This window comes from Heptranchias perlo, chromosome 6, assembly GCF_035084215.1.
Source record: "Heptranchias perlo isolate sHepPer1 chromosome 6, sHepPer1.hap1, whole genome shotgun sequence".
Lineage (NCBI taxonomy): Eukaryota > Metazoa > Chordata > Chondrichthyes > Hexanchiformes > Hexanchidae > Heptranchias > Heptranchias perlo.
Genome location: NC_090330.1, coordinates 20,245,491 through 20,262,532, shown reverse-complemented (window position 1 = coordinate 20,262,532; position 17,042 = coordinate 20,245,491). Strand labels below are relative to the sequence as shown.

The 17,042-nt window shown below is 41.2% G+C and overlaps 1 protein-coding gene across 2 annotated transcripts in view; it reads left to right on the top strand.

Moving 5' to 3' along the window:
- fgl1b (fibrinogen like 1B) overlaps positions 1-15,539 on the top strand; it is a 106,995-nt gene extending 91,456 nt beyond the window's left edge. For both annotated transcript variants that reach the window (XM_067985885.1, XM_067985884.1), the window contains exons 3-8: positions 4,560-4,779; positions 10,488-10,647; positions 11,921-12,018; positions 12,154-12,242; positions 12,367-12,557; positions 14,420-15,539. In XM_067985885.1, coding sequence (XP_067841986.1) covers positions 4,560-4,779; positions 10,488-10,647; positions 11,921-12,018; positions 12,154-12,242; positions 12,367-12,557; positions 14,420-14,609 — 948 coding nt within the window. In that variant the 3' untranslated portion in view covers positions 14,610-15,539. The remainder of the gene's footprint in view (positions 1-4,559; positions 4,780-10,487; positions 10,648-11,920; positions 12,019-12,153; positions 12,243-12,366; positions 12,558-14,419) is intronic.
- The last annotated feature ends 1,503 nt before the right edge of the window (positions 15,540-17,042 follow it).

The following is a 17,042-nucleotide window of genomic DNA, read 5'->3' as shown; positions in this document are numbered from 1 at the left end:
TACTGGTTGCCAGTCCGAGAATGAACCATTTATCCCAACTCTCTGCTTCCTGTTAGATAACCAATCCTCCACCCATGCCAGAATATTACCCCCAATCCAGTGATTCTTTATCTTGAGCAATAATCTTTTATGTGGCACCTTGTCGAATGCCTTCTGGAAGTCTAAATACACTACGTCCACTGGTTCCCCTTTATCCACCCTGTACGTTATGTCCTCAAAGAACTCAAGCAAATTTGTCAGACATGACTTCCCCTTCATAAAGCCATGCTGACTTTGTCCTATTAAATTATGTTTATCCAAATGTTCCGCTACTGTCTCCTTAATAATAGACTCCAAAATTTTACCCACCACAGATGTCAGGCTAACTGGTCTATAATTTCCAGCCTTCTGCCTACTACCCTTTTTAAATAAGGGTGTTACATTAGCAGTTTTCCAATCTGCTGGGACCTTTGCCGAGTCCAGAGAATTTTGGAAAATTATTACCAAAGCATCCATAATCCCTACTGCCACTTCCCTCAAGACCCTAGGATGTAAGCCATCAGGTCCAGGGGATTTATCCGCCTTGAGTTCCATTAATTTACTGAGTACCAATTCCTTAGTGATTTTAATCGTATTTAGCTCCTCCCCCCCAGAGCCCCCTGGCTGGCTTGCAGCATGTTCAACAGTGCTCTGTGCAGGTATTTGTGGCTTAGAGCTCACAGATTTCTGCGTATATTGTGTTGAGGGCATTTGTGAACATGTACCACTTAATGGACGTTAGCAAAATTAAAGCCAATGGGATTAAAGGAACAGTGGCAGCATGGATATAAAATTGGCTAGGGGACAGAAAGCAGAGCGTAGTGGTGAATGGTCATTTTTTAGACAGGAAGGAAGTATACAGTGGTGTTCTCAGGGGTCAATATTAGGACCACGGCTCTTTTTGATATATATTAATGACCTGGACTTGGGTATAGAGGGTATAATTTCAAACTTTGCAAATGACATGAAACTCGGAAATGTAGTAAACAATGTGCAGAATAATAACGGACTGGTGAAATGGGCAGACACATGGCAGATGAAATTTAACGTAGAGAAGTATGAAGTGATGCATTTGGTAGGAAGAATGAGGAGAGGCAATATAAACTAAATGGTACAATTTTAAAGTGGGTGCAGGAACAGAGAGACCTGGGGATGTATGTACATAAATCTTTGAAGGTGGCAGGTCAAGTTGAGAAGGCTGTTAAAAACGCATATGGAATCCTGGGCTTAATTAATCGAGGCATAGGGTACAAAGCAAGGAAGTTATGCTAAACCTTTATAAAGCACTAGTTAGGCCTCAGCTGGAGTATTGTGTTCAATTCTGGGCCCACACTTTAAGAAGGATGTCAAGACCTTAGAGAGGGTGCAGAAGAGATTTACCAGAATGGTACGAGGGATGAAGGACTTCAGTTATGTGGAGAGACTGGAGAAGCTGGGATTGTTCTCCTTAGAACAGAGAAGGTTAAGGGGAGATTTGATTGAGGTGTTCAAGATCATGAATGGTTTTGATAGAGTAAATAAGGAGAAATTGTTTCCAGTGGCAGAAGGGTCGGTAACCAGAGGACACAGATTTAAGGTGATCAGCAAAAGAGCCAGAGGCGACATGAGGAAACATTTTTTTACGCAGCGAGTTGTAACAATCTCGAATGCACTGCCTGAAAGGGTGATAGATTCAATAGTAACTTTGAAAAGGGAATTAGATAAATACTTGAAGGGAAAAAAATTACAGGGCTAGGGGGAAAGCGCAGCAGAATGGCACTAATTGGATAGTTCTTTCAAAGAGCCGGCATAGGCATGATGGGCCGAAGGGCCTCCTCCTTTGTTGTACCTACTATGATACTATGATGTAATCTAGTCTTCCGATCTCAATGAGCAGCTCCTTGTAGCTGGGCAGTTATTACCTATGGTCTGTCTCAGTTCTTGTATATATAGTTGTCAGTCTTTGGAATGTGGATAGGGTGGAATGTGAATGTGTCAGAGGACGTCAGGCAATTTTAGTGGGAAGCAGTGTAGCAATTGCATTTGTCATTGTTTTGTCATGCCTGCCTTCGTGCATGCCTCCCCTGGTGCGGAGTCAGTGACCTTGCCTTGTGGTAAGTTTCCATCGATACTTGGCGGTCCTGTGCTTTAGGTGCTTCAGCTTTAGGGTAAAGATCTTGAGCGGGGAGGGAAGGACATGTAATGGTTGCTACAGGCAGGAGATGAAGAGAATAACCTTAGCCTGCAGCAGTTTCAGTAAAGAGATAGCTTTTGTTTGGATCCTGATGACCACCACGTGGAGAGCGAGCAGGATTCTTCATCTGATTTCTGCTGCAATAAGGAGCTCGACTGTGTTTTTAGAATTCCTGCCAGCAGATCAGCTGAGGCATTGCAGGCTGATCCTGAGGCTTCATTTTTAAAATTATAGGGGGAAAAATTGGATAGGGCCTGTTTTTGGGCAGGGGTAGCACGATCCGCTATTACCCCGCGCCCAATGGCCCATGCGCAGGCAGGACGAGACTTTCGTGAGGCTGAGGACTTACCTGCAATCTGTGTCGGAAATCAGTGTTGAATGAGGATTCCATGCAATTCTCACTTTCCACCAGCAGGGGGAGCTCCAATCTCTTAAAGACTGTTAGAAATCTCTTAAAGGTAGTTGGTACCCGTTATTTGCTGAATATAACAGTCTGCTGTCTGTACAGAGTCTGAACAGAGATCAGACATCGCACACGTAAAGCACAGATGCAGGTCCCATCCCTTTGTTTACTGATGAGATATGTTAAAACATTGAATAAAGGTTGCGCACCACTAAATCCCACATCCTCCAATCTGCACGCCAGACCTCACCAATCTAACGATCTGAGTTTGTACCAGGCCTGCGAGAATCCGTGCACCAAGGTTCTCTGCTGATGCACCAGAGGCCTTGGTGCAAGAGGTGGACAGAAGGAGGGACATCCTATATCCGCAAGGGTGGGGGTGGGGGGGGCGGCGTAAGAGGCCCTCCAGACATATACTCAAAAGGCAGTGGGAGGCAGTAGGGGATGAAGTCAATGCCAAGCACACAGCATCATGAACATGGATGCAGGAAGAAGTTCAATGCTTTGACGTGAGTGGTCAAGGTGAGTGAGGTCAACTGTCAAGTGGCGTCTTCTACCAACTGCACCACTGGCCGCATCCAGTGCTCCACGCACTACACCACCCATCACCCACATACCAACAAACTCTTTCCATCAGTACTCAACTCTTCCAATCAGATGCTTCCTCTAACCCTCATACATTACCACAGTTGCAAGCCGCTCACCCACAACTCACAGGCCACACACACTGGCAGCTATTCAACCATGACAGGCACATCACCCAGACACATGTCCCACTTTCTTGCAGGAGAAGGGAGCGCATGTCAGGAAGCAGCAAGTGGCCGTGGCATTCAGCCCCTCGAGCCTGTTCTGTCATTCAATGAGATCATGGTAGGCATGTGACCTAACTCCATATACCCGCCTTAGCCCCATATCCCTTAATACCCTTGATTCACAGAAATCTATCAATCTCAGATTTAGAATTCACAATTGAACTAGCATCAACTGCCATTTGCAGAAGAGCGTTCCAAACTTCTTCCACCCTTAGCGTGTAGAAGCGTTTCCTAACTTCACTCCTGCACGTCCTGGCTCTAAATGTTAGGCTATGTCCCCTAGTCCTAGTATTCAAGTATAGGAGACCTCCAAAAACAGTTAGAAATGTCTTGGCAGCCAGAAGCAGTAATCCAGCCACTACCCTGTAAATCCTGTATGGTCCCTTTAAATAGCACTGGTGGGGGTCCTCCAGGACCTGTAAGAAATGTTCAGATGGTTGGGATTAAGGCTGTGCGTTGAGTTGAGCGTTAAGTCCCAAAATGGTGTCTATCACTTTAAATCAGCGTTGCATTCTGATTGTATCCATTTTCGCTTTACTTTACATGCTTCCTGCGTTCGTTACCTGCGCCTCCACTAACTCCTATACCAAGATAGCGTCTGGCGCACGGCACGCTGGAAACGTGCGTGTGCAGCCAAGATGCCATCTTGACACTTCGGGAGGCTGAAACAACGGACGCTACATGGCCCAATTTAGCGTCCATATTGTTTTCCACTCGAGGATGCTAGACAGGAACCTGTGGACATGCTTTTTTTGGGCAATAATCTGAGCCGGGTTTCCATCCTGGGTCTGAGAGGGGGAGGAAGGAGGACACTGACTTCTGGATCTCGATTTCCTTATTGGGTCTGGAGCACCTATTTTCTCCTGGGGGGAGGGGGTTAATGGCCATGTTTCACAGGCCTACTGGTACTTTATTGGTTTGCTGTTTTATTTTCTTGGTGCTGGAGTGCATTTTGTTGACTGCAGGAAGGAGTTCTCCTCTCAAGCTGCAGCACTCTTCATTACATCAGTGGAAATCTCTCAATTTACTTTTTAATCTACATTTAGACCACCTCATAAAATAACAGCTACACCAATAACTCCCCAGACAAGAGACAAGTATCGGCAGCGCGTTACTGAAATTTGCTCCAGGCTTATATTTTTCTTCTTAACAGGACAATGAAATATGCATGATTGAAGTATCCAAACTTCGACAACAGTTACAACATTTGCAGAATCAGTTCCTTCTTGGAGCTTGGCGGCTCAAGGATATAAAGGAATATAATATCTACTGGATAAAGGAAAACTCATCGGTGACAAACACTGAAACAGAAAAGAATGAGCAAGAAACTGTATTACATCCCATTACTGCAAATCCGTTTGCATACCACCATGGTAAATATATAAAACTAATAATCAGATATGCTCAATATAGAATCATAGAATCTTACAGCACGTAGGAGGTCATTCGGCCCGTCATGCCTGTACTGGCAGATGAAAGATGAAAGGGCCAATTTTCTAAATGTCAGCCATTAGGGCCATTAACAGAGGAACTGTTCATTTAAGGTGAACAATTTATGAACATTAGGTAAGGTCTCCTCTGAGTACCATTGTCATACCTGCTGTTCGTGAAGTTTAACAAATCAATCAGTTCACATCTATGTTTGTTACATTTTGGAACTTAACAGCAAGAATTGAGCACTTTCATCACTGCAGGAAACAAATTAGTCACAAGTCAAGATCCCCTGATCTGAAGCTTCATAGTTAAGGCTCTGAAGCCATCTGTTTTACCAGCACTGAAGTGTCAGTCACTGTGGAAGAGGTATTTGGCATGATGGCAGCAACATTTGACTCAGTGACACATTACCACTTGTCCCAATACACATGCTAGAAAACTATTCTTGGTGGACATCACCAACAGGGTCAATGTTCTGACCAGTACCCAGAAGATCTGGCAGGAAGTCAGAAAATGTTGTGGTATGAAAAAAGCAAAGCAGAAACCAGCCTTGAACAGGACCACAGGTGAAGTCCACATAGTATCACCCATGTGTCATTCATACAAAGCACATGGTAAATTACTTTAAATCACCATCTTTGAATTTTAGTGCTATTACTCTGGCTAGGCATAGGCCAACAGCAAAATCAGGTAACAGGAGCAGCTGCTGGTATAACAAAAGGAGAAAGACAAGCAATCATTATGTATAAGTCTGTGTAATGGCTGCTGTGGGTGGAAGGTTGGTATGGGGTCTATGGGGTCTATGGTATCAGGCAGAGATGTTTATGGGTTCGCACCTTGGTACTGGAGATCGCCCTAATTGAAGTGGGGTACAATCAGATTATCCTAGCCTCTCTGCTGCTACAGGCATTTAGAATCCTTAGTATCATAGTATCATAGTAGGTACAGCACTGAAGGAGGCCGTTCAGCCAATCATGACTTTGCTGACGCCTTGAAAGAGCTATTGAATTAGTCGCACTCTCCTGCTCTTTCCCCATAGCCCTGCAAATTTTTCCCCTTGAAGTATTTATCTAATTCAATCTTGAAAGTTACCATTGAATCTGCTTCCTGCACCCTTTCAGGCAGTGCATTCCAGAACATTACAACTCACTGCGTAAAAAAATGTTTCCTCATGTCGCCTCTGTCTCTTTTGCCAATCACCTTAAATCTGTATCCTCTGGTTACCGACCCTTCTGCCACTGAAAACAGTTTCTCCTTATTTACTCCGTCAAAACCGTTCATGATTTTGAACACCTCTATCAAATCTCCCCTTAACCTTCTCGGTTCTAAGAATAATAATCCCATCTTTTCCAGTCTCTCCATATAACTGAAGTCCCTCACCCCATTCTAGTAAATCTCTTCTGCACCCTCTCTAAGGCCTTGATGTCCTTCCTAAAGTATGGTGCCCAGTATTGAACACAATACTCCAGCTAAGGTCTAACTAGTGTTTTATAAAGGTTTAGCATAACTTCCTTGCTTTGTCGTCTGTGCCTCTAGTAATAAAGCCCAGGATCCCATATGCGTTTTTAACAGCCTTCTCAACTTGTCCTGCTACCTTCAAAGATTGTGACCATAAGAGACCATAAGAGATAGGAGCAGGAGTAGGCCATTCGGCCCCTCGAGCCTGCTCCACCATTTAGTGAGATCTTGGCTGATCTGATTTTTACCTCCACTTTCCCGTCCTTTCCCCATATCCTTTGACTCCCTTGCTGATCAAAAATTTGTCTAACTCAGCCTTGAATGTATTCAATGAATCAGCCTCCACAGCTTTTTGGGGTAAAGAATTCCAAAGATTCATGACCCTCTGGGAGAAGAAATTCCTTCTCATTTCCGTCTTAAATGGGCGACCCCTTATTCTGAGACTATGTCCCCTAGTTTTAGATTCCCCCACGAGGGGTAACATCCTCTCAGCATCTACCCTATCGAGTCCCCTCAGAATCTCGTATGTTTCAATAAGATCTCCTCTCATTCTTCTAAACTCCACTCAATGTGTACATACATCCCCAGGTCTCTCAGTTCCTGCACCCACTTTAAAATTGTACCATTTAGTTTATATTGCCTCTCCTCATTCTTCCTACCAAACTGCATCACTTCACACTTCTCTGCATTAAATTTCATCTGCCATGTGTCTGCCCATTTCACCAATCTGTCTATGTCCTCATGAAGTCTGTTACTATCCTTCACATTGTTTACTACATTTCCGAGTTTTGTGTCATCTGCAAATTTCGAAATTATACCCTCTATACCCACGTCCAGGTCATTGAATATATATCAAAAAGAGCCGTGGTCCTAATACTGACCCCTGGGGAACACCACTGTATACTTCCCTCCAGTCTGCTTTCTGTCCCCTAGCCAATTTTGTATCCGCACTGCCAATGTCCCTTTAATGCTATGACTTTAATTTTGCTAACAAGTCTATTATGTGGTATTTTATCAAATGCTTTTTGAAAGTCCATATACACAACATCAACCGCTCTACTCTCATCAACTCTCTCCGTTACTTCATCAAAGAACTCAATCAAGTTAGTCAAACGCGATTTTCCTTTAACAAATCCATGCTGACTTTAATTTATTAACCCATACTTTTCCAAGTGCCAATTTATTTTGTTCTGGATTATTGTCTCTAAAAGTATCCCCACCACCGACGGTTAGCTGACTGGCCTATAATTGTCGGGTTTATCCCTCTCCCCTTTTTTGAACAGGGATGTAACATTTGCAATCCTCCAATCCTCCTGAACCATCCCCATATCTATGGAGGGTTGGAAGATTGTGGCCAGAGCCTCTGCAATTTCCATCCTTACTTCTCTCTGTAACCTAGAATGTATTCCATCTGGACTGGGTGACTTTTCTACTTTGATTATTGCCAATCTTTTAAGTGCCTCCTCTTTTTCTATTTTTATCCTAGCCAATATCGCTACTACCTCCTCCTTTACTGCTGCATTGGCAGCATCCTCTTCTCTTGTGAAGACCAATGCGAAGTATTCATTTACTGCCTCAGCCATGCCCTCTGCCTCCACAAGATGATCTTTTTTGTCTCTAATCGGTTCCACGCTTCCTTTGACTACCCTTTTACTATTTATATGTTTAAAGAAGACTTTTGGGTTCCCTTTTATGTTAGCTGCTAATCTATTCTCATACTCTCTCTTTGCCCCTCTTATTCCCTTTTTTAGATTGCCTCTGTACTTTCTGTATTCAGCCTGGTTCTCTACTGTATTATGAACCTTACATTCGTCCTCCTCCTTTGCACAGGACTGATGTTATTTTCATTCGGTTCAAAATAAGACCTCCTCTCAATGGCAAGGTTATGCAGCATCATTACAATGATTCTGTGCACTTTGGTTGGCTTTTACTGTAAAGCCATTCTTCCCGTCCCTGATCTGTCCAAGCACTGGAATCGCTGAGTGACAACGTCAGTAAATTGCTCAATGACTTAATGGGTCTTCTTTTGTTCCTGGTTACATCTATGTACTTTTTCTAACTATGACTGTACAATGCAGTCATGGGCCATAACCCAAATCTCCCAACAACCAACCTTTCGTTAACCACATTAGATTGAAATGCCACAGCCAGAAAGAATTATGTATTGATCCCAGGCGGAAGGGTCAAGGACCAGAGGACGTAGATTTAAGGTGATTGGCAAAAGAACCAAAGGTGACATGAGGAAAATCTTTTTTACACAGCAAGTGGTTAGGATCTGGAATGCACTGCCCGAGGAGGTGGTGGAGACAATCATTGTCTTCAAAAGGGAATTGGATTACTACTTGAAAGGAAAAAATTTGCAGGGCTACGGGGAAAGGGCGGGGTAGTGGGACTTGCTGGATTGCTCTTGCATAGAGCCGGCATGGACTCGGTGGGCTGAATGGCCTCCTTCCATGCTGTAACCTTTCTATCATTCTATGATTCTATGATTCTATTCACATGCTAGATTCTTCATTGTGTATCACAGAATTACATAGAAATTACAACACAAAAATAGGCTGTTAAACAAAACCAATCCATGTTGGTGTTTATCCACCACACAAACAGTAGTTCTAATGCCATGTGTCCACTCTGTTTCCATATCCCTTTATTCTCCTTTCTCTCAACCACCTATCTAACCTCTTCTTAAAATGTTGACATAGTCTCTGCTTCAATCACTAACTCTGGCAGTACATTCCATAGCCTCTGTGTAAACAAGTTTCTCTTGTTCTTTGTCCTGAATTTATATCTTGCCGGTTCGGACCCTTTAAATTTCAGCTGACTTGGATGCCAAGCCGGCCCGCAGGTAAGTCAGTGGGGGTAGGGAGGATGCAAATGGGAGAGGCGGGCGTGCTGACAGTGGCCCACTGTGTTAATGTGGAGACTGGAGGAGCACTTTTATTCCACCTTGGTCCACGTTAAGATAAGCTAGAAAAAAATGTACCTGCCGGTTTCTTTTGCAGCCTCCAACGCCCCTTTATGGACCACTGGTTAGGCCCCTGCAGAGCCTGAAAGACTAGTTGGAGAATGCACAGCGCAAGCTCCGACTGTTCTTAACAAATTTCCTGAAAATGGGCGCGGGACTCTCATTTCAAATCAAAATGAGACCTGCGCTCATTTCAGACGGGCACCAGGGCCACCTAAAAAAAAAGGGCCTGACAAGTTTAGCAGCAGCCCGAATACACATACAAATCGGGCGTGAACTGTAGCTCTGCTAAATTCATCATCGTTGCTCCTGTTCTATGCCTGTTAAACAGGTGCAACGGTGCTGAATTTAAGCCCATCATCTCCAATTGAGTACAATCAATGATACCCAAAACTTTAGAGAAGGCAGCACTGACATACAGTTATGCTATCTTTCCCCCTGTTCTATATTTCTGTGGAAATGGATGAGTCTGTGACTCCAGCGCACCAGTCACTTGATTCCATGTGAACATGTACTTTGCCTAATGCCCACTAAATTGCCAGCACATGATTGGAATCAGCCAGTGGTGAAAATACTTCAGTTCAGCTATGGCCATCACAGATGCAGGGGGAGCAGCTCCAGACACAGACAACACTTCCAGTCATCTGCAACTGTTTGGCAAACTTCAGTAATCATCAATCTGGAGAGCCTCAACCTCCTTTATCAAAGCTTCTCCATTGGTTCCAGATATGATTTTCTAGCCTTGTAGACCCTTTCCCTTATATAAAGTATACAAGAGTATACTGTGTTCCCAATGTCCTGTTCAAATAATTTGATGGGAGCCATGATTGGAGCAGAAGCCATAGTATTATCCGTTTGCTTGATTTGCCAATTAATTTGTTGTGTTACTGCCATGCACTGAGCTGAACTTATGTCTGGGTTCGCCCCCCCCCCCTAAATGGCATGGACACAAATTAGCATGCAGAAAATGTAGTGAAAACCTGCATTCTGTTGCTCCATGGGATGGTACGTTGCAGCACCAGGGAGCCTACCATGTAACCTTCAGAAAGCTTTATTTTGAAAGTTGTCTTGTTAGAGAAATGTCTTATTAATTTCTGTTTTTGCATAGAATCATAGAATGATACAGCACAGATGGAGGCTATTCGGCCCATCGTGCCTATTCCGGCTCTTTGAAAGAGCTATCCTTGAACTAATTATACTAATAATAAGTTCCATTTTGTGCAGATTGTTCTGAGATTTACAACAATGGGGAAACCACAAGTGGGTATTACAGAATTAAACCAAAATCTATGACTGAACCATTTCTTGCATACTGTGATATGTCAGATGGTGGTGGATGGACGGTTATTCAACGTCGCAGTAATGGAAAAGTGAATTTTAACAGGTAAATCAACTGGACTCATGTCAAACCATATCATCGTGAGACCTTGCCAGTGATTCTACAATCACTGTACTTTCTCTTTTTATTTACAATTTCTTGTATTCTCAATTTTTCTTTTATCTCTCTATCTTCTCTCTTATTACCAACTCTCCTATTTTAAGAAGAGCCTCATATTTATTATAGATTGCTTGCCACTGGGCAGTTTAAAAAAATGCCCACATCTCACGCATATCCATAGTTTTAAAATGTTTCCATCTGTGTTCTGAATGGCACCTAAAATACAATGCAATTATGAAAATGGTTTGTCCAATATACGGTAACCCCTTTGGTTACATAATAAAAAACAGAAAATGCTGGAAACACTCAGCAGGTCAGGCAGCATCTGTGGAGAGAGAAACAGAATGTTTCAGGTCGTTGAGCTTTCATCAGATCCCTTTGGTTATGTACTGCCTTCTTCCTACCCATTAGCTTATTGTAAAATAAAAAGCAGTGTGTTTTCGGACTCCATTTACAAGGACTTTCCACACCAAAACCCTACTGTTTTACCGATGAATATTAATTTACCAGTGGTAATATCCAATTTGCACTGCTGAATACCATTTTATTTTTACAAGACAGTGCACTTAGCATTGGCATTAGCCTCAGTACAGGTTAGCTGCAAATAAAGTCTTGCCCTAGTTTTGATACTGCATCCTTAGTGGTACACTGACAGTAAAATGTTCTTACCTAGTCAGAAACAGCGACTCTCAATAAACCTTATCTTTTACTAAGTCCAGCTGCCTAATTTAAAAAATATATTTTGTAGCATCCCCTGTTACAGCTCTTTTCTGTTGACTTGCCATTCAGGGCTTTAAACAACTCACATGAGTTCATCAGAGCAATTACTTGAACTCTCATTTTGAAGTCAGGGCTCTACAATTCACGTCCCATTAACTCTTATTATCGAGTTACTGTTTGATAACTGCATGATGCTATTTACACAATGGCATCCAAATATTATTAATGTTGTAATTACCAAGCAGATTTTCAGCATCAAGGAATTACTGGTTGATTGATGAATTAATAATTGTACCCTCAGATCATAGAAATCTTATACTTTAATAAAGTAGCAAAATAGTGAGAATAACTAATGCCTGAAAACAACTAGTCATTAAACTGCCACACTACCTCAGAAATTAACTGAAATAAAGACAAAACTAATAGAAATGTCAGCAGATTTTGTTATTAACAAAATTTAAGTTAGCTGTACTAGACTTGCATTTTATACTTTCTTCAGAGGCTGGGATGACTATAAATCAGGCTTTGGATTATTTCAAGAGAGGAAAGATGAATATTGGCTTGGAAATGAAAATATACACCAAATTTTGGCTGCAGGTAAGGGTATATTAAAGAGTTGAACCAGTCCTAATTGTGTCACGATCAAGGTAAAGGATATAATACAGCTTGAAAGAGGTTTTATAAACATTAATAATCACAAAATAGACATTTTGGCTAATAATTCTCTTGCAGGAAAGTATATAATAAAGATAGACCTCACTGATTGGAATGGAGAAAAGAGGTATGCTACGTATGAAAAATTTAGCATCTCAGATGAAAAGGTGAGAAAAGTTGAAACTTGTTATGGATATTGATTGATTTCTCATTTGTATTACCAATGAAGTTATCATACAGTGAGTGTACTTTTTTGTTACACATATTCATGTTTTTGTTACTTTAAACCAGGATAAATACAGGCTAACATTTGGATCCTATGGTGGGAATGCAGGGGATGCATTGTCTGGTGGCTTGATCCCACAGGTGCAGTGGTCAGCTTCTCACAATGGAATGCAATTCAGCACTCCAGACCAGGACAATGACAGATATCTGCAGGGGAATTGTGCTCGAGAAAATAAAGGTGGTTGGTGGTTTAACAGGTATAGAGCGACAGTTATTTTTGCAATATTGTGTGTGAACATATGTATACACGTTCATTGCTAGAAAGGATAAAAGTGATTGCAAAATACAACAATGTTTTTTGTCTTTGTACCCAGTGACAATAACAAACAGTCCCAAGTTAGGTATGACATATATTATGGACAATGGAAAATGCTTTCTATATTATATTGTTAAAGCATTGCAAACTCAACCCCAAAGCAGTTTTCTTCACAGCACCAATACAATGTTTCCATTTTCTACACCCTCTGTCCTGTTAATAGGATCAACCAGTGACCTCTGCTGGGCTTGGTCGTTAGGTGAAGACAGGACTCGGTTTGGTTGTAATGTCTCCACGAATCATAGAATTTTATAGCACAGAAAGAGGCCATTCGGCCTATCGCACCAGTACCAGCTCCCTGCAGGAGCTTGCCACTTACTTCCAATCCCCTGCCCTTTCCCCATACCCTTTATTTTTGAAATATTTATCCACTTCCCATTTAAAAGCAATTACAAATTCTGCTTCAACTAGTGTTTATGGTAGGGCACTCCACGTGTGTAAAAAATAAATAATGCCCATATAAAATTGGGATAAAGCAAATTTCCTTCAGAATGCATTTGTGACGCTGCAGGGGATATGGGTTGTGGAGCATATGAAGCTCCGCCTAGTGGTGAAAGTGTGCAGCTGCAGGCATGACTGGGTTCCAGAATGGTGATGCCCAAATAAGGAGTGTACAACAAAAAGATATTTAACTTTTGCTGCTATTTCTCTGCATTTAAGTCAACAACATCTCAAGTCGATTATACTTTGTAGGCAGAACCAGTAATGATGAAACATTGTCATCATAACATCAGAATTTGTAGAGGACAAACAGGATCAGGATTGCTTTGCCTCCTTATCACTGAAAGGCAATGAAATCTGTTTTTAAAAGTAACTTAATGGAAAAAACATCTGTCTATTGTCACCATTGAACAGCTCGAGTTATAAATTAATGATTTAGACATAAAGTTTTATTGAAATTTTAATTGTGTTCCAGCACAGTTCATTAGAGACCAGTTCCAAAGTTCCATTAGAAACTTAAGTCTCATAAAGTGCTTATAAGAATCGGAATGAGCAAAAAAGAACATTTTAAGTTTACACTTTTTATTATTTTTGTGGATTTTTTTTTAAAGCTCATTTTAATTTTTATTAACCTGGAAACTGTGGGACACTATCTGTTAAATTTTGAAACAAGGGTTTTGAATTCATCCGAAATGGAAATGGTGAACGCTTTATTTCTCTATGGGATGCAAGAGTCTTAAACAAAATGTGTTTGGCCGGTCTCAATCTAGTTCCAAGTGTGTGCACATTTCAGCATTTGATACCAAATCACTCAAAGCAATTATTGATGTCGAACAGAAATGCAAAATGCATGCAGAAAGGGCTGTTGCTGTGAAGTTTGCCGTAAAGCATATTGTTGGGGCAGCATAAAGGGAGCTGTGTCAAGTATCTAATTTATATTCTACCTGAGCAGAAAATGCTCAATTCTGAAATTGGGTGAAAAAAGTAGATAGTTTCCCACCACAGATATCTTTCTCTCCCTCTTTCTCTATTGTGTACAAGAATTAAACAAAACTTATTTCCAGATGAATACATATTAGCCCTGAACACTTGAACCTTAGCAGAGGAGGGAGAAATAGCATAAATGCTCGATTTTAAAATAGCAGCAGAATTTTTAAAGAAATCCTTTAAAGGAAAGTGAAAAATTCTGTTTATTTTCCTCTAAGTGAACTTATCTTGATGTGACTAAATGTGTTACATACTTCTTTTGTGATAACAACCTTTTTTAAAATCCATCTCTTACATTTTCAAACAAAAATAAAGGTGCCATGCAGCCAACCTTAACGGAAAATATTATCGACACGGCAACTACACTGCAAAGTACGATAATGGGATTCTCTGGTACACCTGGAAAGGATGGTGGTACTCTCTGAGATTCACAACTATGAAAGTCAGACCACTTTACTTCTTTGCGAGTGTTGGAAGTGGAGATTATGACAACAAAATTGGGTAGTATTTGACTGAGTAGGAACTAGACCTTTAATATCATATGCGAGGTTATTTTGCCCGAGTAAGAGAAAAATATTGTAGAGTTGAACTTTTGTATTTTGTAATCTGTCGGAATGTTAAACAGGACATAGCTAACTTTTTGTAACTTTTGCGACAAAAAATTGCTTTGTAATTTTGATGATAAGATAGCAACCTGTGTCATTCATTTTAATTACAATTCTGCAAATATGCAGATAGGATAACAAGAGAGGGGGAGGGAAGAAATTCAACTCACAGCAACCCATTTTGCACCTGATAAATGGGCGGCCAGCAGTTGAAAATCAGAAGTTAGGGGACGGAGGAGGTGGGGTGCACCTCGGCTGCCTCTTTGAACCCCAAGGCCCGCCTGATGCGATATTCAGGTGGGCCTGTAAATGGACGAGCAGCCTAGCCACCTGAAACAGGTGTACAGCTGCTTAAAGATGAAAATGGCCGAAGAAATTCTTAATTTTTGGGTACTCCTCCTGGGCCCCCCCAAAAACTCCAGCTCATTGCTGACTCTTTTAATGCCCCATTCCCGGCATGGTCTTATGCGCCCCCCCCCACACCCCCCCCAGACCCGACCTGTAATCTGGCTCTGCATGAGTGCTAGCCGATTTACCGCCCTCCCCAACCGGCGAGCTGCAGCAGGATGCCTGTTTTCCGCCTGCAACACGCTGGCGACATTTAAACGAAGCCTGAAGCTGAATTTGGCTCGGGCCTCAGGCTGACACGGACCATTGCACGGAGCCACTACATCGCTGACTTTGTGCCCATTTTGGGCGCAAGTCGAATTTCTCAGCATGGGGCCTTAATTGATATCCTGAAACTAATATCTGAAAAAAGTTCTGATGTGGAGATGCCGGTGATGGACTGGGGTTGACAATTGTAAACAATTTTACAACACCAAGTTATAGTCCAACAATTTTATTTGAAATTCACAAGCTTTCGGAGGCTTCCTCCTTCCTCAGGTGAATGTTGTGGAAATGAAATCCTCGAACCCTTCGCATTTATTGTTCTGTGATTTATAAATGCGAAGGGTTCGAGGATTTCATTTCCACAACATTCACCTGAGGAAGGAGAAAGCCTCCGAAAGCTTGTGAATTTCAAATAAAATTGTTCGACTTTAACTTGGTGTTATAAAATTGTTTACAATTGAAAAAAGTTCAGGCAGGTATTATCTTGCTGTATCAAATATCTACAGCACTTGTCTATTGTTTTATCTTTAAGCAAACATTCAAGTAAATCTTTAAGGTTTAAAGCATATTTTTGATACTGTATTCAACCAAGCTCTTTAACTAAAAATAAAACTGACTTCTAACTGTCACATATAGTAAGCTTTAAAGCACTGGAATTCACGAAGTGTTATGAGAATGCACTAGACCAGGGAAATAGAAATTGACTGATCATTTGGAAATGCAAAACTTATCATCTTGGGGTTGCTTGACTGAAAATACTTTATACAATAAATATAACAATAAGATGCCAGGTTGAAATGATCAAAAGTATTGCTACATAAGATTGTTTAAGTGAAATAAATTCATTTTTCTCTCAGAATGTAAGAATTTTTAGTCCTTTTCATCCATGCGTAATGCCTAAGGGATGTTAACTTTTAGACTCCCAGAAGATCAAGGTAAATTCCAGTCTTTCTGGGTTGGCCATTTTTCAGCTTGCATGCTGTGATGCTGAACGGAATGTTAATATTACTTTAATAAAACTATACACATGTTAGAAGTTTTACTGTAATATTAACTCTATACAATTAAAATAAACAGTTTAAGTAAGTAAACTTTTGGACACATGCTTCTGTTCACCCTGTATTTCCACCATTCCTCTCTCCTTCCCATCCTCTCTTCTATTGTAGCATTGTCAGCTAATTTTAGATCTATTGGATCTAATTAATAATTAATACCATATTTCCCAAAGGGCTAAAACCCGACCAAAAAAGACCACTATTTCAACAGAGCCATCGTGAATGAAGTGGCTCTGATGGTATTCGAGATAAAAAATATAAGCCAATATACAAATATTACAATCTCTGTATTTAACATGTAGTTTAAATTGCATCAGTATATTAGTAATCACCGATGCTGAATCAACCTATAAATGTTTATTTTTTTAAATTGTAAAGTAATAAGGATATATAGTTATGTTCCTTACAAATAAACCTCGAACTTTTTGTTTGTTGTGATTTTTTCCCTCTGGTGTATCATGAACAGGTGCAGAAAATAATCAAGAAGGCTAATGGAATGCTGGCCTTTATATCTAGAGGACTGGAGTACAAGGGGGCAGAAGTTATGCTGCAGCTATACAAAACCCTGGTTAGACCACACCTGGAGTACTCTGAGCAGTTCTGGGCACCGCACCTTCGGAAGGACATATTGGCCTTGGAGGGAGTGCAGCGTAGGTTTACTAGAAT